This window comes from Stegodyphus dumicola, chromosome 6, assembly GCF_044657685.1.
Source record: "Stegodyphus dumicola isolate Sdum_Otavi_A_Nest chromosome 6, ASM4465768v1".
Taxonomy (NCBI): Eukaryota; Metazoa; Arthropoda; class Arachnida; order Araneae; family Eresidae; genus Stegodyphus; species Stegodyphus dumicola.
In genome coordinates this window covers 71,055,591-71,082,386 of record NC_140773.1, presented here as the reverse complement: position 1 = coordinate 71,082,386, position 26,796 = coordinate 71,055,591, and the positions used below count along the sequence as shown (strand labels likewise).

The 26,796-nt window shown below is 31.5% G+C and overlaps 1 protein-coding gene across 9 annotated transcripts in view; it reads right to left on the bottom strand.

The window, feature by feature from the left end:
* Positions 1 to 26,796, bottom strand: part of LOC118193729 (uncharacterized) — a 209,490-nt gene that overhangs the window by 128,818 nt on the left and 53,876 nt on the right. For all 9 annotated transcript variants that reach the window (XM_085818509.1, XM_085818513.1, XM_035364855.2 and 6 more), the window contains 6 exons: positions 26,462 to 26,504; positions 11,800 to 11,855; positions 11,697 to 11,715; positions 9,319 to 9,356; positions 7,913 to 7,946; positions 7,705 to 7,748 (listed from right to left, as the gene is read on the bottom strand). In XM_085818509.1, the coding sequence (XP_085674635.1) occupies positions 7,705 to 7,748; positions 7,913 to 7,946; positions 9,319 to 9,356; positions 11,697 to 11,715; positions 11,800 to 11,855; positions 26,462 to 26,504 (234 nt within the window). The remainder of the gene's footprint in view (positions 1 to 7,704; positions 7,749 to 7,912; positions 7,947 to 9,318; positions 9,357 to 11,696; positions 11,716 to 11,799; positions 11,856 to 26,461; positions 26,505 to 26,796) is intronic.

Sequence of the window (26,796 nt, the reverse complement as noted above, 5' to 3'; positions counted from 1 at the left end):
TCTACGCATGCGCCACGTTGACACATGCGCATAGGCGTTTACGCGTAAGACCTTTACGACTGCGCATTTGCGTGTGCACAAGCTCAGAATACGTTTTCGCGTGCACGTTTTATGTATAACGGACGGTATAAGCTAAAATTATCTAATTATCTATTTCAGATAATGTTGATGATTGCGTTGTTCCTTAATCTTCGAGTTGGATCAGGCTTATTATTTTTTGCAGACTGTAAGAGCAATTTTATAAAAGTAAACTTGAACTTTCGATTATGTCAAATAGAATTTCCGATGCTGGAGCTCCCAAAGGATCTACAAAACGAAAGTATGTTTTGATGTCCATCAAACAAAAAGTGGAATTGCTGCAAAAAATGGATAAAGACATGAAGAAGGTGACAGAGAGGTTAGTGAAAACGAAAAAATTTCGATTGACAAGTTAGTTGTTATTCTCGGCACATTTGACTGTAGTTATTATATTACAGGACTTGAACAGCGGAACTTTGTAACTGACAATTATGTCTGTTTATAGAATTAAAGAGAAAGTATTATCACATAAAACAAAGCAACTTAAACAGCTTACATTGAAAGAAATGTTTAATAAAGTAAACAAATAAATATTAAGCCTTTTTTTTTTTTTGTAAATTTTGATACCCTTTAGATTATAATTTTTCTTTATTTCATAAATTACGGTTTCATATTTTTAATTTTAGAATTTCTGCATGCCGTCTTAAGAGATTTAAACTGATGATCTATAATCCGGAAATCCGGAATCGTTAATCCGGAATCGCCGAAGTCCCGACGAGTCCGGATTAACGACTTTTGACTGTACAGTGAATCACTAACTTTGTTCAAACAACAAAACATAACTTAAATTTAAAAAAAAAAATTAAGATATTATGCTTTGCCAAATGGCAATACTCTGAAAAACGGCCATATGTGACAGTACATAAAAGTTTAATAAAGATCTTATATTTTTCGCACTGACAGCACTTTCCAAAAATTGCTTCTAGATTATTTATATTCATTTCGTTCACGAATTTCAGAGGCATGAATCATGTCTGCAAGTTTTACTTTTCAAGGACAATATTTTATATGACAAGGAAAAATAATGCACCTCCTTCAAGGTGAATAAACTGTAAGAACTAACAAATTTAATTGTAATTCTAGTTTGTATGTACATATACAATATAATTGTAACTGCAGCTATAATTTTAGCTATTATTATTAACCCATTAACCGCCAAAACTACAAGGAATGTTTCTTTTCTCATGAAAATAATAACAAATATTAAATTAAGCATTTATAACATAAATTTACATTGAAAATAAAAAAAAAATGCTCTTACCCGTGGAAAACGTGAGTGTTGCGTTCGTGCAACTTCAGCGGAATAAGACTACGGATGTTTAGTGAGTAGGATTGTACTAATATTAAAAATATACATTGTATTTCTTTTACAAATACAGATTATTTCAATTGAAAGATTCAAGCATGAAAAGCTTGATTACAATCATGATGTAAAGCTACATTACATACTTTGCATCTAGAAACAGTCTGGCTATGGTACTCTTTACAACAAAGAACTAACAAATTTAATTGTAATTCTAGTTTGTATGTACATATACAATATAATTGTAACTGCAGCTATAATTTTAGCTATTATTATTAACCCATTAACCGCCAAAACTACAAGGAATGTTTCTTTTCTCATGAAAATAATAACAAATATTAAATTAAGTATTTATAACATAAATTTACATTGAAAATAAAAAAAAAATGCTCTTACCCGTGGAAAACGTGAGTGTTGCGTTCGTGCAACTTCAGCGGAATAAGACTACGGATGTTTAGTGAGTAGGATTGTACTAATATTAAAAATATACATTGTATTTCTTTTACAAATACAGATTATTTCAATTGAAAGATTCAAGCATGAAAAGCTTGATTACAATCATGATGTAAAGCTACATTACATACTTTGCATCTAGAAACAGTCTGGCTATGGTACTCTTTACAACAAAGTCTTTTGTTATCAACGGACTTTATGATAAAAAGTCTACCATCTCCATGCAATGGTTTTTTAATGCTGAATTTACGAGGTCTTCCTGTTGCTGATCTATTTCTAGCTGATTCTACACTCTCAATAGGAGTTCGCGAAAGGAATAATGCATTCTCGTGTCTGAAATCTAAAAGAGACTTCATATTTTCAGTAGTAAAAAGTGGTGATATTTAGTAAGTTTAGATACGGTCTCACTTCACATAATTTATCAGTACTGTCAATTTGACTATTGTCAAATGCAAATTCTGCTTACTATTCCTGTACTGCAAACGTGGTATCAATTCTCGTACAACAGGAACAGAAATGTCCTTATCAAAAGACCAATACATTTTTTCTTGAGGTAAATAATGATATCCTGTAAGCAATAATATTCCAATAAATCTTCTCATACAGGCTTCAGATACAATAAATTCTTGGCGCTTCCCCCCCCGTAGCGTATATATTTATCTGTTCAACGAGAAGAGAGTAAATGTCTAAACCAAAACGAAAATCGAAAATCTGTGCACTAGTTTTACCTTGTATTTTGTCTTTTATAATTTCTCATCTATCTCTTTCTTCATGTTCTTCCTGAGATATAACTAACAGTTCCTTTTTTATCCACTTCAAGATTTCAGTCTTCTGCTTTTTAAACTTTTTAGTATGACTATAACTGCTTTTAGAAGGCTGAAACTTACTTCTTACGTGAATTTAAATTTCCCCAGCAATATCATTTGGTAAAATATCATTGTCATTATTTAAAACATTGCCATTCCTTTCTTCTTCGTCACTAGATTCTGAAATTTCTGGGGAAACAACAACAATATCAGTTTCATTTTGGTCATTATTAACATTATCATCATCTGTTTCTTCATCAAAAAATCTTTGAAGGGCTTCTTCTAATGTAAGATACCTCATTCTAGGCATTTTTAAACAACCAGAACATGAAACAGAACATCGAAAGGAATGAGTGAAAAAGGAGATTGACTACCCGTTTCCGGCTGACGTTGCGTCAGCGCAACACTTGTTGTCCCTCCCTTACCAACACAAATATAAACATCTGACTGATGTAATGTTCTGATAAACGGTGACCTTGACTAAAAATAGATCACTCATAAAGACGGCGATCCTTTCGTTAAATATTTTCAGCAAAAATACCCGGTCGAAAATTTTGCTTAAAGTATGAGAATAATTATTATAAACAAAATGATTGTTGAAGGCAAATATTTTTTTACAGAAATAATCTTCATAATATTCCATACACAAAATCATCTGCTGGTATAAAATATCTTAGGTAGTTATATTTATATACGCATTTATTTTGACCGTTGCGTCAACGCAACACCAGCGGCTAATGGGTTAATTTGATTGTTAATTGTAATGTAATTGTAATCACAAATCATGCAATTATAATTACACTGTAACTGAACTATCTGCAATTACAATTATGTTATAATTGTGCAATTTAAAATACATTTACACTATAATGTATATTAATGTAATTGCAAGCACAATTACAATGATAACTGCACGATTTTTAAGAGACTTCCATCATAATTGAGTTGCAATAGAAATTGCATTGCAATCGTAATTACATATCTAAGTAATTACAATAACAATGTAACTAATAATATTGTAATTGAATTACTTATATTTGCACTTGCATTGTAATTACACTGCAACTGAATTATGCCCAACTCTCATTACTGCACAGCATTTATTTTCTCAGAGTCATTTAAGACTGCACTTCAACTCAGCTTTCATTTATCTGCTTTATGTGAAGTGAAACACGTCAGACGAAAATGAAAGGGGGTAAAAATTAAGCAAGTCACTCTTTCCCACAGCTGTTGTTTCCACGGTTACGAGTCAAATCAAAGGCAGAACATAATGTTGAAATTCCTCTTTTAAAGTAACAGACTTTAGCAGACTACATTGTATACCATTCACTAGTTTTGGTGCCCATGAGTTTTGGAGCAGGTGAAATGTATTGGTGAAATGCTGGTTAACCACTGAGATGAAGATAATCAAATTATAGACAGAATTTAGAATAAATTCAACAATATGATGGCTAATGGTTTGATTGAGCTAGGATATATAAAATTCCTTTCTTTAAAAAACTATCACTTTTCTCTGACTTTTCTTTCAGCATTATTGCATTCCCATCTATTCAGATTAATCTGAAGTTTGGCTTGAAAATTCCTATATTCCTCTGTTGGTGTTAGCCATTCTATGCCTAAAAAGTCTATACCAAAATATATTGCTAAGGTTTGTTATGTCTGTCATGCATCTGTTATTCTCTTATTTCAATGACAAAAAAGCAATTAAAAACTTAATTTAAAGTTAAACCTTTACCAAAAAGTCACCTAATAGCTTGATACACAGCGGGAGGGGAGAAAATAATCATTATAATAAAAACGGAAATATTTCAGATTTTAAATTACCTTTTTTGCATTGAAAACTAGCAGGAAAATGTCATCATTCATACTTTCAAATAAATTTAACAAAGTATGTAAACCACATTTGGCGCTATTACTGCTTATAACAAATATGCCAAATTTCAGAATATGCCAATATGTAAATTCACATATATATTAGGAAATTTTGAATAAAAAACTCTAATTTTTTGCAGGTTTACTTATAAATACATCTACTTTAAGATAATGGTAAAAATTTTATAGGTTATAATTCAAACTTTTTTTCGAAAAATTTATAAAAATTTTTTAAAAATACAAATTTTAAAAATAAATCATAAAAAATAGGTTAATTGCATTTGGAATGAACCTAAATTTCGAATTCTGTTAAGATTGGAAGAAGGAATCAAGTAAGTTTAATAAAAAAAAAGACATATTAATAAATATATATCAAATTCAATTAAAATTAACACCGAGGAGCTAAAATTTTGAGAGCTAATTTTTAAAAAACTACTCGTGCAATTTTTACAAAACTTGGCATTTTGGCATAGTTTAAGTTGTAGAATTGAAATATGGAAAAAAATTGGCATGTCATTTCAGAAAAAATCCGATTTTGCGTCAAAAATACCTGTATTAGAATATTGCTGTATATAAATCTAATACACATTCTAAAGTCGGGCTTTCGAGACATGAAAAACGCAAGTTAAATTTTGTCATTCGGCCTAGTAGAACGGGAGATATAGAAGAGTCTCTTTTTTTTTTCTCGCACAATGTACATCAGTTAATTTATACAACTTTATAATAACTGATATTTTCATATAAAATAAACTGTAAGATTTTAAAATAACATGGAGCTGTATCTTTATTGTCTTGTTTTATAAAACTGTCTTGCATTTTTTAGTGACAATCTAAATGCTTTCTATTTATTCTCAATACTAAGTAAGATTTTTATTAATAAGTAAGATTTTATTATTAAACGGAACAGCAGTTGTTTAACAGTTCACCAAGAGCTGTTGTTGGGAAGCATGCCAAAAAAATTTTTTCCTCTTAACATAAACACTAGCATTCTTTGCTTTATTATTCACCCCAAATGTCTTTAACCTACTTTTTATGTGTGTATGTGTATTATGTATACGTGTGTGCTTTTAGTTTGCTTGTGTTCCATCAAGTATTTAAAAAAAGCATCAAAAAAACCAACATTTCTCAACAAAACTGATCATCCCTGTTTGAATATGGATGTAGTTTTTATCTTCCAATCTAGAGTGTGAGGATCTGTTTCAAGTATGTAGATTATAGGAACTAGTTCCTCAGATTCCCAGCTGTCAGCGCTCCAGCAATAGTTGCAGATCTGGGTCCTTCGGGGATGTGATTATTCGCTCATTTCATCGCTCCTGTTCTAGCCACAAATCTGGCTACTGCGAAGTCTTGATTATTTGCTCTTTTCACTTCCTCGGAGCTGTTCCTTTGAGTTTCCTTTCAATTCTTTAAATACCGTGTCATAGTACAGCTATGTATATTAGGTATTTTCTTTTTTATACAATATTACTGTAATATTTATGTAAAATAATAAATTATATTTTTATTTATTTACTTATTTTACTAACGTTATGTAATCAAGAACTGTGAATTTTTCTTTAATCTTCTTTAGAGCTAGTATATATTTATAAAGATAAATTTTTCCATCTAATGTACTTTTCAAGATTGGAGAACAAAATGTGGACCCTGTCGAACAGAAGAACCTTGAGAGATACTTGGTATCATTTTGTCAAATTAGATAAAGAATAGGAAAATGCCCGAACTGTCAGCAGAAAATTTCCTGTTCTTCGGGCTCTCACTCCAATCTAAAAATTTGTTTTTACACTGTTCTTTGTAGTAGCAACAAAATATCAATTATAGTAATAAAATAATGTAATCTTTAACAAAACTGAGTTTATTTTTCATTATTTTTTAACTTTCAGAATTTTTTTGTTTATCTATGTAGAAAAGTTTTTTAAGGAATCTCAAAAGTACAGTTGAAAGAAATGAGCCCTGGGAGACAGCAGTGTGGTTGAGTTGATTCCAGCGATACCACTCCTTGTTCAATTCCTTCTGCTTTTCTCCCATCTTTGTACACCACTCTTGATCCCAGCCTGTTCTAAGCGCAGTCATCAAGGTCATTGTTAGTGAAGGGTGAATCGTTAAAAAGAACTGAATCACTTCAGTGAGTGAACGGTTTCGATCTGATACCTTACAGGAGCACTTTTGCCCATCTCTAATTGTTTGTAACCATCTTATATCAACATTTACCAAATCTTCTTCAAGTGGAAACAACTTTTATAAATTAAAATGTTTTGGGGATTAACTTACTCTTGTCTTCTTTAAAAGTAATTTTTTTCAGTATATGCTATTATCAATTACATTTTTAAACTGCAATTAACATTCATTTAATTTTATAATGATATTAAATAAAGGGAAAATATATCTGTTTTTAATAATTCAAGGCTCTTTGCTTTATTAACTAGAAGTTAAATAAATGTTGGTATTTACATTCATGAGATGGATGAGCCTGCAAATTCAAGTTATATTATATGTTTGGATGTATGCTGGTAAGAAGCACCACAGTCAGAACACTTTACATCCATCTTTTGTTGTTAAAACTAGATTGGAAAGTCTGTACATAGAGTAACCGATAATAGGTTTTATTAAATGTCAGTCTTGGGAGAAAATATGATAGATGACTGCCATGTGTAACTTCAAAACTCTGAAATGCTCTCTAAGGTTGGTATGAGCAGTTAATTAAAATTTTGCTTTTGTCTTTTTTTTGGGGGGGGGAAGCTAGAAAGACTACGAGGGTAGTTCTTGAGGACCATTTGAGGTCAGCAGACCACAGATTGAGAAATGCTGTCTTATGTTATTGGAGCAGTTTCCCATGCACACTGAAGTTATACTGCTATGTATACATATCTATGTGATAACCGTTCATGAAACCTAAAATTTATCATTTGCTACTTTAGGAATGTTCTATAAATGATGGATCTCCAATTAATTGATATAGAATTTCCAATATTTTACAATAAAAAATTTAATATATTTTCCATCTTTTGTTAATAATAACACAATAATATACATTTATTTTACCTTCAGTTGTTCTAGAATTACAATTGTTCTCATTGCTTTTATTCAAAACTATTCCCAAATGAATACTATGTATTTGTAGATTCATTTTTACAAGTTCTTTTCTGCATTAAAATGAAATCGATCTTTAATAAATATTTTCAATTTTTCACTCACCCTCAGTGCTTCTACATCAGAAATAACACTTTTTAATCCAAGATCTAATAATAAAAAATGAGGAAAATTTATATATATATTTTTCTGGAAAGCAGATAATAAAATATTTAAAAAGTATTTAAAAAATAAAATTCAAGACTCTTTTTTGTTCCAATCGAGGTTTTAGTATACAAACTACAAATAATAAATAAATAAACATACACATTACCTATTTCTTTTGAAACCAGTTCTTGCACATTCTCCTTGAAAGGACATGCAAAATAAACATTAATGAAAAACAATACATTCTGAACATTAAAAAAAAATTAAACAAACAATATTTTCATTCAACAAAGAAAAATATGAAGAATTTCTAAGTTTTTTTCTTCAGTCACAAATAAAACTATTTCAGTGAAAAATATTCTGAATATTAATAGAACATCAATAACAATATTGTTATAATTTAAGTAAATATCTGTATTTATTTATAAATTGATTTTTATATATTTGCTGTAGATTTTTTAACTCTGAATTTATTGACACACAAATTTAAAGGACAGCTCAAGAAGAACCAGAGACAGAAAAGAAGTACTCCTATGAAGCTTTGGTGACATCTGGTGATTTCTTACCAACTTATCACCATCCTAGTAAATTTAAGAAAACACTAAGATCTTTTAAAGATCTACAAGCAACTTTTCTCAAAGTTTATGAAAGCGCTTACTCTCCCTCTCAAGCAAAGTGTGTCTGCATACATGCAAAGAGAGTATACACATACAAGTCTGCATTGCAGCCTAGATTCCAGAGTTGTGATTTCAACTCAGGATTGTGTGACTATTTTCCTAATGAGCTTCTCTTGGTTTTATACTTTGCTCTGCTAGTGATTTTAGTAATCTGTGGTATTCCTTATGTGTTTAGGAAACTTTTACTTATCTCGTTTTCTCTCTATGAGCTATTGATAGCTATTCCTTTGCCTTAAGATTTGTTATTCTTCTCGATAGTTTCAAGTTTTCCTGTAGAGCAGGCTTAGTTATTAAAGAAATCTTTATAAATTTATAACATGCAATCATATCAGTTTCAACAGCATTAATATCAGAAGATAAATTATTTTTTACATTTGAGTGTTAAATGAGCTCATTTAGAAGCAAACTTTGAATTTTGTCTCTTATTATTCATGATAACCTTTCATTTTCATGAATAAAAATTCTCTTTAATGTAAAAAATCATAAACTTTTAAATCTTTATTTAAATAAAAAATTTGAAACTTAATGTAAGAATTAAAATTTTCAGTCTCGATAAAAATCAAAAGATGGTTATACTTAGAAGTTTTAAAGATAACTAAAAATATTGTATAGGAGTAAACCTAAACAAAAAACATTAATAGAATTTGTTGAAATAAATTTTGGATCAGCAGGCTACAGAATTCACACAACCATAAAATAATAATTAGCAAATCTAAGTATATAGAAAGTCAAAAATATACAACAGGCGTAAAAAGATAATATGGGAAGGAATGGAATTTTTTGGAAATGCTAAAATTCTGAACTAGTGATATTGTACATATTCTGCAAAATGTTTCCGCAAAAGCTTTATTATTAAAATATTACATATAAAATTCTTGAAAATATTCTCACTTACTTTTATTTTCAGTTCCACTTCTGTACCAATTTTGTCATCTAAAAATTAATTTTGTTTTAGATTTGAAGCAACAAAATAATTTTAAATTCATCCATTTAAAAGATAAACACAAAATACAAACTATATTAATGCATAAAATTTAAGGACCAAAACAAATGTACACATGTGCGTGCCATTAAAACGGTCTAGGCAAATGAAAGTTACATTACTAGCACCTCACGAAACATGATACAATAATAATAATAATAATAATTTTAAAAAACAGATGAATAATATATATATACAGTACAAAGTCTTTAATCCGGACTCGTCGGGACTTCGGTGATTCCGGATTATAGATCATCAGTTTAAATCTGGTAAGATGGCATGCAGAACTTATAAAATTAAAAATATGAAACCATAATTTATGCAATAAAAAACAATAATGATCTAAAGGTATCAAAATTTAAAAAAAAAAAAAAAAAAAGCCTAATATTTATTTGTTTACTTTATTAAACATTTCTTTCAATGTAAGTTGCTTCGTTTTATGTGCTAATACTTTCGCTTTAATTCTATAAACAGACGTAATTTCTTGTTCAGTTACAAAGTTCCACTGTTCAAGTCCTGTAATTGCTGTGCCGAAAATACCGACTAACTTGTCATTCGAAATTTTTTCGTTTTCACTAACCTCTCTGTCACTTTCTTAATGCCTTTATCCAGTTTTTGCAGCAATTCCACTTTTTGTTTGATGGACCTCGAAACATGCTTTCGCTTTGTAGATCCTTTGGCAGCTCCAGAATTGGAAACTCTTTCTGACATAATCGAAAGTTTTTATAAAATTGCTCTAACAGTCTACAAAAAATAATACGCCGGATCCAATTAGAAGATTAAAGAACAATGCAATCTGCAACATTAACTGAAATAGATAATTAGATAATTTTAGCCTAGCTTATACCATCTATTATACATTAAACGTGCATGCATAAACACATTATTCGCATGCATAAACGCATATGCGCATGCATAAAGGTATGCGTAAACGCTACGCATGCGCAGAAAGTTTGTAGCTTTGAGGTCCGGATTATAGATCATTCCGGATTATGGACGTCCGAATTAAAGACTTTGTACTGTATATAGAGAGAAAATTGCATTTTTGTACCATATTAATGGTTGCCAGTCTCCAGCATGAAAGTCTTGATGAAAGATTGAAGTGGTTCTCAGTAGGGAATGTCAGGTGAATATACCAGCCTTTTATAGTCATTATACTGAAAACTGTGATATTCTGTATATTACTATTATGCATGCAGCTAGTCATTCCCCTCACAGTCCGGCATTTGTTCTTTTTAGCTAGCTGGGCCATATAGAAGATCTCTGCAAATGTAGTTGCATGTGGGTGACCATCACGAATCCATTTAACAGCAGTACTTGTAGTTCTGAAAGCTGCTCAAGCATATGAAATAATGCTGTGGGCAATCCAAATTCTTAAACCATACTAATCCCATTCTGCTGCTCTGTGGGTTTCTTCATGATTTAGTTTTTGGTGAAATCATCCATCCATGGGCACATACTGTGATTAGTAGCATACAGAACAATGCCACTTAAAAACCTATAGCCATAAACCAAAGTCACCACATGTGGCAACTGAATATTTAAAATGCGGTGACTAAAGGAATAAAATTACCAGTTGATTATATCTATACAAAAATTCAAATGATTTCCATAACATCTATTTGAAAATTGGCATTTTAAATTTATACCTCTATTGCCCAACTGCCTTCTGTTTCAATATAGCATACAGTTAATTTTTATCTTCCACCTAAGTTTCTGATACCTTAAGGTTCTGATTCAAACTTATTAAAGAAACATGATTTCCCATATTTCCTACTGTCTCCATTTCAACAGACCACTTTTTCATTTGAACTATTTACTACAAAAGTCTTTCTCTGCAACTAGATTCATTCCTAAAGGGAGGGGGTGTTGAAAACCGGCAATGACAAGATGAAAACAGAGAAAAACTAAACTTTAAACAAAGCTCTTTGTTGGGGAAGGGGGGAAACAGCAATATTTACTCTACAAAAATATCAAGATTCCAAGGATTTGGGAAATTTCCATTAAAAGGGGTTGCCCAATAATAGAATTTCAACTAGGAAAGTAACTAACATCTTATTCATTAACATATACTTATCTATGATTTAATTTCATTTATTTAAAATTATGTAGTAGTCCATAAATTATTGCTCTGTTCAAAATTCATTCATAAAGCCATGATGTCCAATAAATATAAAACAAAGCAAATTAAAGGAAGAGATCTCCCAATATTTGTTTTTCTCTTTTTGGTAAAAACACTAAAAGGAGTGAAAAAAGTAATAATAATAAGATGCAAAGCAAAGCACACTTACCCAAATTCTTCACATTTTCCTAGAAATACAGAAAAAAATTAGCAAAGACAATTTTTAAATGAAAACTTAAATTTTAAAATGAATTCAAAATTATCCAACTTACATGAATAGTGTCTAAATCCAAACTAACTTGCTCTACTTTTTCCTTTAAAACATTACCTAAAATTTAAATATTAGTAAGCAAATAAAAAAAATTTATAAAATATTTGTACTAATTGAATACCTTGTACTTTCATATGTTTTATAAAAAAAAAAGAACGAACTTGCATATGAATTAATTACATATAGTATATGAGCATGACATGTTGAGGGTACTCTGAAAAGTTTAAATACATTACTTTGAGATAAAACTATGTAAATATCGTTTTTAAAAAATATAAAACGTGAGTAATAATAAATTACCAATACACAATGGAATTCTATAATACACATACCTTGAGATCAAGGTTATTGTATTTTGTAGATTATAGATCACATTTTTCTGAAGTTTATGTAATTTTCTTGCTTTCATTTTTTCTCTTTGATTTTTATATTAAATCTGGACTTTTTACATATGAATAAGTATGCAATACACAAAAAACTATTTCTTTGATCTGCACTTTCCATTAATTTTCTGCTGTTTACAAAAACAGTATATAAATACATGCATGAGTAAAGTTTGCTGATACATAAAATGCACACTTTGAATAATTGCTTTGGAAAGTCACAGGTTTATATTCGAAGGTCAGCCATTTCTACATTAATGTTCAAAACTCAAGCAAAAAATTCATTTTTCATTATACAACCATGAAATTGTTAAAAAGGGCTGTAATAAATAGTACAGTGGAAAGCCAGCTCAGTATAAAGGTGATACATATGCAAATATCAGCACTTTGATGTCAGAGGGCACACCAGAGCATGCAAAACATGAGGGATCAGTATGTGCATTGCAAGGCAACTTAAAAAAAAAGGCACATTTCCAGGCATTCTTCTGAAAGTGAAAGTGATGTTATATGTCCAGTATGGCTACAAGAAAACATCAGGATGCTTTTACATATGGTAGAATGATTGTAAAGCTTGAGGAAAGGCATACTTTGATGGCTGTTAACCAAAAGATTGGAATAGATCAAAGTGTTGTTTCACGAGTTTGGAAAGCCTTCCAAATGACAGGTACAGCTGTAAGAAAGGTTGGTGGTGATCAGCCAATAGAAGCAATGGTAATTGATGACTTATATATTTCCTATAAGTGAAAAGAGATTGAAATCAGACAGAGGGCAACACTGCTCAGCAGTTGCGCATAGCAACCAGATGGCAGGCACAGTAGTCAGATGACTTCATAAAGGTGGCCTATTCATCCATTGTTTCGAATGCTGCATACCAGGACACAGTTCCATATTTTCAGTAGGGATTCCTTTATCAGAGATTGTATGATAAAGTTCTTCTCTTTCACACGCGTCTTTTCCATGGTTTCTTTGGTTCTGATTTTGTTTATATGAATGGCAATGCACGGCACAGGACTCATACTGTTGAGGATCTCCTGGAAGATGAAGATACTCACAGAATGGATTGGCTAGCATGCTCCCCGATTTAAATCCCCTTGAATGTGTGTGGGATACCTTAGGGAGACAGCTGATAACAGGATCTTACCCTCTGCAAAACACCAGACAACTGAAAAAGATGCTCCTTCAAGAATGGGAACTCTTACCCCAAGAATTGTTAGATAATCTGGTGTTGAGTATCAACAAACTGTATAACGCAAACATTGCCAGTTAAGGAAGGTCATATCCTTTACTAAGGCTCTTTAGCTAGTTCTCCCTCTTGGCCAGACAGTTTTTTGCACCAGACACATTTTGTCAATAAAGCCTTTTTCTATTTGTTCCGTATTTACTTTCCTCATCTTTTAAGTAAAATGTTGTGCATCTGTAGAACGAATTTCATGTCTATAGTGGATTTTTAGCAGAATTACAGCTAAAATTAGAAAAGGTGTTTAAGTTTTGCACATGCTAAAGCTAAGCTTAAATGTATTCTTTTGAGCTTTAGATAATTTACAAAAAAAAAACCTCTATGACTGCCAGAATGGTTGTTTTTTTATTTCTATTGCAGTTTTACTGATATTAAACTTTTCATTTTTCTTAATAAACTTGGGGAGATATCTTTCAGAAGAACATACTTAAATTATCTACTTTAATTCAAGATTCTAATCCTCATGCAGAGTCTTACTCCCCTCATCAGATTAGTTCAGGCTTGATACCCTTTTTTTATTATGTCAAGAATGATAAATGATGCGTAATACAACCTCAAATCTGAGTACTGAGATATCAGAGTAAGTTTCAAGACTTTCAATAAATGAACTGAACCTATTCATATCTTAAGAATTATTTAATCAAGATTTACTGAACACAAAATTATCATATTTTTAAAATATATAATGTGCTAATATACAAAGAAAAAATATAAGAAGGCATTAAGCATTGAGATTTTATGTGGAACTGCAGAATCTTTTTCCAGAAGCATATTGAAGAATTTTATGTAAAATAATTGTATATCCATCAATAATGTCAAACAATAATTTTTGAACTTTTAAAGGAGATAAAAGAAAACGAATAAACAAATACACTGTTTATAAAAATAAAAATAAAAATAAAAATAAAATAAAAAAAAAATAAAAATAAATAAATAAAAAGGCTTTTAGCATCTCTCTAAATGAAAGCCCACAGAAATCTTGTTGCTATGTTCCACACAAGCACAAACTAATTAATAAGCCTGAAAAAGTGCTAGAATTAAAATTTTGGCTTTGTTAAAAAATATTTCTCTGCTTCTTAGCCCCTTTTTCTTTACAATGGTTGTCTTCTTAAACCAGAAAAATTTCTGCGAGTGCTGTTTTCAAATATCTATTTTTATTTGTCACTGTAAACACATTTTAAAATGCTACACAGTGCATTTAATAGGAATGCAATTTCTAAAATGCTGTGGACAAATAAATTCATAATCCATACCACATAATTTCAGAACTAATGAACAATATAATTTTGAAATTAATATTGAAAGATAAAGGAATGTAATATATCCAAAAATAGAGATTTATCTAAAGGAGGGAAAAAGAAAGAAGAAAATAGAAAGGGGGAGGGGCGATTCATGATCCATATTTAGTACTAAAAAAAGCACCGATGATAGTGTAGAAAGTGCTAAATAACTTAAATAATAAAATAAATTCACCTGAATGATATAGCATATTGTGATAAAAAGTTCGTTTTTATATACACATTAGAAAAAATTGCCATTAGATTTCCCAAGCTGATTTTTTTTTAATGGAAGTTGTTTGTTTACATTAAAAGCTGAGCACAGATTACAGGGATTCATTAATTATCATTTATTGCATTATCAAAAACTTATATATTATTTAAACATTAGACTGCACATATAAAACAAATATGTTTTCAGAAATACATTTTAAGATACAAGACACTAACTTATACATAAACAAACATGATAAAATTAATTTAAAGAGCAGTCATTGCATCTACAATTTATTCTCTTAAATTTTATAAAAAAGGGGGGATGGATAAATTTAAACTCAAACTACCCAATAAAAATTATTATCTTTAATGTTTTTGAAATAGGAAAAGAAATAAAAACTTTTTTTTAATTATTATTTTAAATTATTTTAATGAAGTAATACTATTTTATTTATTATAAAATATTATTACTATTTTATTTATTATAAAATATTATTACTATAATATGACCAAATAAAATTTTGAATGAAATTATGTTATACCACAAGAAACATTCATAAATCTTACATATCATAAGAAACGGTTTCAATGAAATGCAACACCAGTTTCAATGAAGGTACCACAAATTAATACTTTAAATAGAAGCTTAAAAAATGGCCACCTTAAAAACCAAGTTAATCAGTAAAATCATGACTGAAATGAAAAAATGTATAAAAACTCAGACCATGATTTTGATAAACAACAGGGATAAAATTGAAAACATGAGACACATTAAAATACATAGTTAACATATGCATAATTTGAAAATTAAATGAAATTAAATGATAAAGACCCAACTCTTTCAGGTACTGAAAAAAAAAAAAATATTAACCTCTTTACTGATTAAGCAATGAAAGAGGAAGTCACACTCATTAATATGCTTCAAACACAATCTGTTAAAGTAAGAACACTGATAAAAAAATTATGCACAGACAGAATACTATTACAATTAGGACACACTGGCTCACTTTCTGCTTTTAGAAGGTAACAATGAGTGATTCAGAAATAGCTGATTCTTTAACAAATTAACACCACCTCCTTCTTCCAATTCCTATTTGCCTCCCAATACTCTATTACCAGTTTTACATTCCTTAATTTATTATTCAATTGACCATGGCAGAGTGCTTACAGAGTGCAGAGTGCTGACAGAGTGACAAAGTACCAATGAGATTTACTAAAAATCTTAACTTTAATGATCGTTGTTCAAAGGGACTAGATCACTGGATAGATCCATAGTAGACTTTGCTGTAATATCCACCAGATTTTTGCCCTTTATTTCCCCATATTTCTAGAAACTCAACAATAAAGAATTTTGTATCAATGAAGCTTTAAATTGAGATTTAATTTCATAAAATCCATGACTAAGGGAATTTTTTTCTAATGATTTTAGCACACTATATGAGACAGTATAAACTACAGACTTTCTCTGGAATAGCTTATATATGAAAGTGCATAATAAATAGCAGCCAAAGTGGGTGCAGAGCATTCATCATGTAATCGTTTGCCCTTCATATGATTTCTAGCTGAGGATCTAACATATCTATCAGATTTAGATTTATCTGTATAGGCATGTAATTACTATATTAATGTCTGTGCTCAGCAAAAAGTTGTTTATATGCAATGTTGCTAGTATTTCTCTTATCAAAACTGAGAAAAATATCCAGAAGCTGAATATGCATATCCTTAAGATACAATAACAACATGCCGAACAAATGTTAATTTACAAGTCAAACAACAAAATATCTAATCATCATATCTTATCTCGTTCATTTGCGCTTTTGCACCTGAGAATGATGGTTCGGTAAAACCATCGAAACTAGTCCTGTGAAATTTTTTAAATATAGCGCTGATTTTTGTTGTTTGACTTCTAAATTAATGCATATCCTTCCTAAGCAGAATTTGTAGATGTTCAATTTCTGGGTATTTATACCGAATATGCAGTATTTTTTGTTAACAACTGAACTGTTTTGAGGAATGGAGGCACACAAAGAAGTCGCATTGAAACAATGTTTTGTATTAGTCATGAAACACCAGGAGACAACTAATGTGGTCAGGCTATGAAAATATATTGAAATAATGAGAGAAAGACATCTGCTTATATCTGAACTGGAGCGACAGTTCATAGCAGTACACATGTAGACTCTGTACAGGGGATTTCCTGAAAGCTCCAGAACAAATCTGTACAGCCTGATGATAAAAAGGATCCGGTTTCTGTACACCAGAAGGCATTGCTGGTCCACGAACAACTAAGCCATAATCCAGTCTACAGCGAACTAGTGCTCTGAAAATCAGAGCAGTGAGCAAAGTTCCACATCCCCAGAAGTTTTCGAAAAGACTTTTAAATTTAATTTTAAAGTTTAATGTTTTAAAACACTTCTTTTCCAAATAACGAACATGTGAAAGGAAGGTTAACTTTTTGTCGAACACTATTCCTAGAAACTTCAGTTTGGACACAACTGGAATCAGTGACACTTCTAGGTGAAGTTAAGGCTCAGAATGAAGGTTATGCTTTCTTACAAATGCAAAGTGTCTTCTCTGAAAATATAAATCCATGCCTGTCTGACCCTTTCTGAATCCTGTTGCATCTCAACGTTTCTCATGTCTGTACCTTAAGAAGCAATCTGGAAGTCATCAATGACCCAGAAACAGTTGGACAGAGTTCTCTTAGAACATAATTTATATCTAAGATAAAAAGGTCAACACAAAGAACACTGCCTTGAAGCACACATTCTTCTTGATAAAAGCTATCTGATACCACAGAGGCAATTTGAAAAGTCCCAGCCTTAAAAAAAAATTCTCTATTAAATTAGGCAGGCTACCGTGTAAACCAGTAGCATGAAGATTACACCATATATCCACTCCTTATTGTATGCCCTTTTAACAGCAAAAACACAGAAACTGGATGATTTTTTTTTTTTTTTCACAAAGGCTGGGAGAACAGAAGTTTCCAAATGAAGCATGTTATTGATGGTCAATCTTCCTTTGCAAAATTATGTTATTTTTTCCTAAGTAATAAACTAGGTGGCGTTTCACCATTTTTGAAAAGCTTACAAGACTTCTTCCTTGCACTAAGAAAAATATGCTTCTTCTACACTCAGTTATAAAGAGACAGAAAGGCTGTTAATGACTTACAGGAAAGATGCTTAAGCATTTCATAACTGATGCCATCTGGACCTAGGGGAGACCTATGTGTCTGTAATATGGGTCATGGAAAACTCACCATTATATAGCTCTGAATTGGAAGAATCAAATGTAATGGGAATATTCTTTGAGCGACGCTTTTCAGAAAGAAATGTTGGTGGGCAATTCCTGCTGGATGAAACAACAGTTGCAAATCAAGAGAGTTCTCGCATCAAGAGAGTTCGCAATTTCTTCTGTGGTGCTAATCATCCAGCCATCTTTTTCTAGGAAAGAAAAGTGAGAAGTCTTTATAAGGTCTGCATGTTTTTTTAACTCTTTCCTAAACTCTTTTACTTGTTGTAGAGGATGTTACTGATGACACATAGAAGATTCCTGAATCCCTTTGGCTTTGATGCCTTTGATGTTTCTAGCATATGCTTTAGCATTTTTGAAGGCTATAAGTGAGGTAGATAAAGTGAGATAGATTCCTTAAGCTTTTTCTCTGTTATGTCTCCTGGCATTCACTATTCCACTACGGTTTTGAATACTATGGTACCTTGTTGATGTCACAGGAATTGAGAGTCTAGCTGTCTGAAAAATAATATTATTAATGCCTTTCATTGCATTTTCGATGGGCACATCTTTCAATATTCCTTCTGTCAGCTCTGCGAGAGATGAGAAGCATTCCCAGTCTGCCTTATCAAGTATAAAATTAGTAGTTCATGACATAGGATCTACTCCCTCTTGTTTGAGAGATATTAAAATGGGAAAATGATTGCTGTTGGAAGGATCATATCTAACACTAAATGTATAAAAAGGTAAAATAGATGGTGAACAGATGGCAAGATCAATAACATAAAAAGTTTGCGTAGGCTCAGGATGTAGGTATCCTGTTCATTACTGAGACATAAATGTAATGATCTTCAATCATTTGCTCAATTTGTATAACTAGAAGATATGTGTCCTTACTCATCCAGAGTGGACTGTGACCAATTACGTCTCCTATTATTATAAAGGGTTCTTGCAGCCGCTCAATTACGTCAGTCAAATCTTGTTGATTGATGTGATCACTGGTGGCAAATAACCAGAAAGAGTGGTAACCAAAATGTGAAAATTTGTTTGTACGGTGACAGCTTGGAGGGAGTTGTCAAATCAAGACTATTTGATGGATAATCGAGTGAGGCAACGAGACCCACATTCCCTTAGCTAGCTCACCTACCAGATTGTCTTTCTTGGCCAAAATATATCTCTGAAGCTTTGCATGCCGTTCTCGTTTCAGCAGCATTTCCTGCAGTGCAAAGCACATAGGCTGAACATCAATCATTGCCTTGATTTTAATGAGATTGTGGTGGAATCCATAGCAGTCCCACGATGTGAAGGTGGCCATTATGCTTGATGTTTATTTTTCTGATGTTATTCTTTTATTTTTCATAGGAGTTTTTTCAGAATGTCTAACACATCTTCAATTTTCATGTCATCAGAGTCAAAAGAATCTGACATCATACCCTTTATAGAACTATTACTCTGATTATGAATTTTGCTAGCAGTTTCTTGAGAGCTATTTTTATGTTTGCAATGAACTATTATTTCTTTTTTCTGTATTGAGTGACCCGTCTCTTTCTTATTTTAACTGCACATCCTCCTTTCCAATGACTTGTAAACACAATGTATTAATTTTATTTAAAACGTATTTTCCCGATTGGCAACAACAGTTTGTTTTAGAACGGTAATGATTTGAACTGTAATGTTTTTGAGCAGTAATATTGACAGTAATGTTTCTGAATAAAGCAAGTATCTAACAATTAATGTTTGAACGATAATGTTTGAAGGAATGTGTTTTTAATAAAGGAACTAATTAATTGCTAACATTTCAGAAATGGGATTTAAACTAGAATTATTATCTAGGGTTTAACAACATATTGCCTTAATGTACATTAAGCCTAAGCTGAATGCGGAAGCTCGCCAAAACTGAAAGTAGAAAGGCACGTAAATTTATAAACTGTTTATGTTATGTCTAAGCATTAAACAGAAAGAACTTAAGAATAATTATTGTATTATTATTTGAAAATTGAAGTCTAAGATGGCTTATTTGGCAAGAAATGTGACTTAAAAGAACTTGCTTTGGAACTTGATGTAGATATCCCTTCTGGTATTAAAATTGTAGGCTTAAGAGATATGATTTTGAATAGTAAGAATTATAACGAAGACTTTACTAAACAAATGCTAGATAGAATCATAAATGATCGTTTAGACAGGGAAAAGTTAGAAATTTTAGAAAAAGAAAAAGATAAGCAAAGAACATTTGAACTTGAAAAATTGAAAATAGAAGCGGAAATCAGAAGTAGTAATGTAAATGATTCTGTTCCTTCTAATGTTAGTACAAGTAATATTTGTGATATGAGTAAATTAATGCATAAGTATGATTTGAATGAAGGTGATATAAGTTTTTATTTAGTTTTATTTGAGAGACAGGCATGACGTATTGGGTTAGAAGAACAAAACTGAGTTTCTCAGCTGTTGGGTCTATTGCCTTATGAAATAACTCAATTAATTTCCCGTGAATCGGAAGAAAAAGCTAATGACCACAGGCACGTTAAACAACTGCTACTGAGAAAATTTAAGTTAAGCCCTGAACAGTTTCGGCACAAGTTCGTTGATCATATTAAAACGTTGCGTAATACGTGGAAGGCCTTCACGTTTGAATTAAAAAATGATTTTGAAGAGTGGCTTGCTGGATTAAATGTAACAGATTTTGACTCTTTAAAACAAATTATTATTACGGATCAATTAAAGAAAAAGGTTCCTGCTGCCATCCGAGACCATTTCATTGATGATTGGTCTAAATTCATTAATCCTGAAGAGTTGCCTGAAAAACTAGATGAATATGAAAATATTCGGGTAGGGATAAAAGTACTTCAAGTAGAAAATAAAACTTTTAGGCATAATTCTAAGCCCAAATTTAGTTCTATATTTTATGAAGGATCCTATAATCAGTATTCAAGACACAGAAATATTAACGATTCTATGCAAACAGATGGTAATTTCAAAGTGGGTTTTAAAAACAGTTTTGATAATAAATACAATCTGAGAGATTTTATAAAACAGATGAAAGGAAAAGGGAATATAATTCTGGCATCTGCAATGAAAAGGGTGAGCCGAAATGCTTCAATTGTAACGATTATGGACATATAGCGACGGATTGTTCTCAACCTAAAAAAGAAATTATTTACAGGAAATGTAATGAAAAGGGTCATACATTTAAAAAGTGTCAAGTCTAAGAATCCAGACTTGACAAATGTTAAAAATAATTTATTCGTGGACCAGAATCAGGTGTTTCACCAGCTGTATATTTAAAGTATGCTCGCATCAATAATGGAGAAGAAATTACTGCAATCATAGATACGGGTTCTAGTTCATGTTTATTGAAACAGTCTGTGGCTAAGAGACTGAATCTTATTATAAAACCTGATGTGCAGGAATTGTTTGGCTTTGGGAACCAGAGTAATCCAGCCGCTAGAACATTGGGAAAAGTAACTGTTAACTTAGAGACTGATAATGTGGAAGGAAAGGACATTACAGTTCTAATTGTAGGAGATTAAACGCAACCATGCGACTTATTAGTTGGTCGAACATAGATTGATTTACTACATATTGCATACGCCAAGCTAGGTAATACCTTGCACATATGCTATGCTAATGATTGCCCATTTTCACAGTTGCAAAATAATAGCAACACTCCGCGAATTAAACTGCAGGCTTCCCAAGAAACTCAAATCGAAAGTAATATGGTTAATTTCGGGAAAGTTAAAACTGATGAAATAAATAACGGTTATGTTTTAATAAGTGGATCGGAAGATGAGTTGGGCTCATTATTGGAAGTAATACAGGGAGAAACTGTGATACCAGTCACTAACTACAGTGATCAAAAACTAATTTTGAAAGAGAATCAATGTATCGGTAGAGCGGAAGTGGCAGAATTAGTTGAACCAAGTTCAGATCAGAAAACTGAAAATTCAAGTCAAAAGGAAATACTGATAATAAATGAAATTATGAAGTTTAAGAGACCGATTACTTTAGAAGAAATTAAAGTTAATAACAATAATATGCAAGAGAGAAAATATGAAGTTTTACATTTGATAAATGAGTATCGAGATTGTTTTGCATTAAATATGGAGGAATTAGGGTGTACAAACTTAACAAAAATGGATATTAAAGAAATTGAAGGGAGTAAGCCTATTTGCATGAAGTCGTATAAAACCAATGCCGAAGAGCGTGCTTCTATAATGAAGATAATAAATGAATGGAAGCAATATGGAATTGTTACTGAAACAAGATCTCCGTATGCTAGTCCAATTTTACTCGTAAGGGAAAAAAAAGGTGAATTACGATTAGTGATAGATTATAGAAAGTTGAATTTGCAAACTGTTAAAGATAAATTTCCACTCCCTAGGATAGATGATCTTCTTGAATGTCTTAGTGAGTGTAAAGTTTTCACTACATTGGACTTAGCTCATGGATATTTGCAGATTCCTTTAACTGAAGAAGCGAAACTGAAAACAGCTTTCATCACTCCAGATGATACTGGTCAATTTGAACATTTGATCTTTGGGTTAACTAATGCTCCTGCAGAATTTCAGAGACTTATGAGTCAAGTTTTAGGTCCACTGCTTAATAAAGTATTGTGCTATTTGAACGACATATTAATTCCGGCTAAATCTTGGGAAGAAATGATGGAAAAACTTAGGAAAGTGTTTGATAGATTGAGAGAAGCAATGCTGACATTGAAACTGACAAAATGCGAATTTGGAAAAGATTAAGTTGAGTATTTGGGATTTCTAATAAAATCAAATGGTATGCAACCTGGACCAAGAAAAGTACGAGCCATATTAAACATTCCTAAACCAACCGATGAACATGAAGTTAAACAATTTTTAGGTCTTACAAGTTTCTTTAGAAGGTTTGTACCGAAATATTCAGAGAAAGCTGAGCCGCTAACGAGACTGACGAGGAAGGATGAAACATTTCGTTGGAACGAAGATCAGCAAGAAGCATTCAATACTTTTAAGGATCATTTAACTAATGAACCAATACTAGTGTTATATAATCAGGAAGCAGAGACTGAAGTGCACACAGACGCGCGCAACAAATGGCTGGCAGGAATGCTGTTGCAAAAAGGTGAAGATAAAAAATGGCATTTAGTTTATTGTGTAAGTAAAGGAACAACAGAAACAGAAAAGAATTATCATTCAAGCAAATTAGAATTAATGGCTAGAGTTTGGACTTTGACACGACTTCGACAATTTTTAATTGGAATCCGATTTATGGTAATTACAGACTGCCAAGCTTTAGTTTATTTAAACACGAAGAAAACTTTAAATCCTCAGATAGCAAGTGTGCCTGTTGGTCTGGCATTGAAGACTTCTCAGAATGGCCAAGATGCTGGCACTGGAAGCAATGTTTAGGGTTCAGAATATAAAATCTTATATGACAATTAAGGTATACAACTTAAACATTCTTTGACAGACCACATATAAATTATCAGGGGCATTTTGACATTAAAATTAAGAAAATAATTTTTTCTTGTAGTAGTTTTGGGAATTTTTTTGCTTTCTAAGTGAAAACCTGAGCGAGTCAGAGGGTTAACAGTAGATTTATCAGGAGTTGCAGTGCTTGGATTGCTTTCATTAGAATCAGATTTTTGATAAAATGTTACATTTGAAGAGGCTATGTTTGAAAGAAATGATTCAGGTCTAACCGCCTCAACCACCATGGACTTAATAAAAAACACAGAATCTTGTCTTATGGCTAGCCAAACCTATATGCAAACTGAAGCCCCATAGTCAGCTTTCCTGAAAGCAAGTACTCCCGAAAGCTTATCCCCAAGCTGCCGAAGACAGACCAACCAAATGATACACATTAGGACAACAAAGTGCCTTCCGTTTAGCTGAAGCAGAGGCCAAAGCAGCATGTTGGGGATAGTACTTTGCCCCTTAACACCAAGAACCTCCTTTCCAATGACATGTGTTTTCATGCACAGCAAATATATGGGCAGTTTACTTAGTACTTGAAGTTAGAGACAAGAGCTGTAATAAAATCTTATAAGCCCCTATCTCAAATGAGGAAAAACCACAAGAGGGAAAAATAATAGCCAAGAGGAAGGCGAAAAGAAAAAAGGCTAGATGACTGGGACTCCAGGATCATGGCACCCATCTCACCAAGAATAATAATAATCCCCTGAATGACTAGACTACTTAAAAATTGTCATACCCATACTCAGAATAAGTCAGCCACTGAGGGAAACACCAACTTAAAAATTTTTTTCACAAGCAACAAGAGATTTCATTATAGAATACTGTACCAATGAACACTGACATAAAATCAGTTTACAATAAGTCAATTTTGATAATGTGTTAGTACACAGCAAAATCCTTTAATGCCATAAAGTTATAAACTTTTATTTTAATTTGGCTGTTTTCCCTTTCTGTCCTAAAAATAGTAACTGTTTAAAATAAACCTATCTAAACTGCACCATTTCAAAATTAATTATGGTCATACAATTTTTGTACACTGTTAATGAAGCAGTTATATAACACTCCAGCCAAAAATAATTTTAGAACATTATTAATTAGTCAATCAAAATAAGGCTAAAGCAAAAATAAATCACTCTGAACACAGATTCATCTTAGACACATTGCATTCTCTGTCTTGTTTCACTGCTGCCAACTTGCTAATAAGCGGCCGAGCGGTAAAGTCGCTGAACACTGGTAATTCGTTCCGAAGTTCGAGTCCCGTGAACGGGCAGGCTGCATGGGTGTTTTCATGGTTTTCCACATGTGTAACGTGTATACGAGCCAGTTTCCCTTTGAAAGTCCTCCACGAAGGCATCCCTCCCCTTAGGCAGATAGCTCTCGATGCTTTGCCGTAATTAAATAACCTAACCTAACCAACTTGCTAATATATGTTACTTCAAATGTACTTTCAAAATTCTATAGTGTACCAAAGCAATCATTCGAGAACAGCCATCTACTGTGCCACTTTGGCAGAAAACTTGTTTCTCAATGAGAATACAGAAATATTAAAATTGACAATGATTGCAATTACTTTTTCATGTCATTTCTTTAGTATTCAAATTATTTCATATACAGGTTATCTGCTTTAAGAACTTTCACAAGTACAAAGAAAACTATTCTCAAAGACAGAAATTTGTTCAGAATCAAAAAATATGCCAAATGTCAAAAAGCAAAAAGTGTACAATGCCACACAGTGCTTTCATTTTATTTATGCAAAAGAAAAAAAAAAAGCAGTTCAGACAAGTTTAGACACTTATTTTCTTAAGAAAGTCACTTCAGTAATCAGTATTGGTGGCTCATTTCACATAGTAACTCTTTAAATCACTCATACAGCTTCCTTCCCAGAAATAACTTCTTTACCTGTCGATGACTCTTCAGAGGGCAAGTCAGACACTGACTCACCCCACCTATGTAAAGATTTACTAGCCTTAGCTTCACATCATCCACACATGCTTCAAAGATGACTATCCAAAGTAGGTACTGAATAGAAAAATAGTGATTTATTTTTTATAATGTACTGTATATAAAATTTAAAAACATACTACTTACTTGTCTTAGTATTTAAATTTTTCATTTGGTACTATTTTTAGCTCTTATCTCTCGAGCATGGCTAACAGATATGCCTAACAAACCTAATACCATTTCACAAACAAATTTGTGGCTTGAAAGGTCATTCTGAATGTAACTCATTTATAAGGTCAGGAAGCATCTGTGTATGCATGGTATATATTCTAACCAGAGCCTATATAAAATATATATATTCTAGCCAAAGTTGGAGTGAGTATGAGTTAAATCTAATAAAATTGAAATTGGGGCCTTGATTTTTGGGAGATTTCCATAATCTGATAGATTATATTCAAACTTACAAAAATACTCCATGTGCCTATCTGATTATACATTTGCTTTATGGGTTGATTTGTTCACGTTACAGTCAGTCTTTCAGCTCATGGATTAGTTGTGGTCCCAGTTCAGTTCGAAACTAACATATTATGCAGCTATAAACACTCTGTTATGTTTAAAAAAGAAACATATCCCCCCTTTTTTTACAAGACACAAAACTTGGAGATCAATAAGTTACACAAAATTATTGTTTAATGAAATCATTTAAAATATACATGTTTTTAAAGCTGTTATTACACACACATTTTTTCAAAATTAAGTAAAATTTATTACTTTTGTATTTATTATTAGAAAAAGAATAATTGGATAATCTGTAAAAAATTTTGTTCAAGTCACAGCTACATCATTATTGTCACATTTTTTGTATAATAAATATTACAGCATGCATTATTGCTTAGCTTTAATAAATAAACTATATCACCTTCAGAATAATTTTCTGCCAGCTTCTTATGAAACTCCTGAACCTAAAATATCAAAAAAGCTTTTTAATGTGTTCTTAAATATCAGAAACTTTACATAAAATGCAAAAAAAAATTTATGGTAGGTAATGTATTTCTTGATAACCTCAGCTGCGCAGGCCGATGTACAGTAGCATATCTTTCAACTTTAAAATCAAGGATACTGCAAGAAATTACATTGAAACTTTTGTTTGCTATGCACATAACGAAAAATACAGACAAACGTTTTTATAGATAACAGTATAGCACTAATTAAACAAATAATATGTTTACTAATCATGAACATTTTCAACACTAT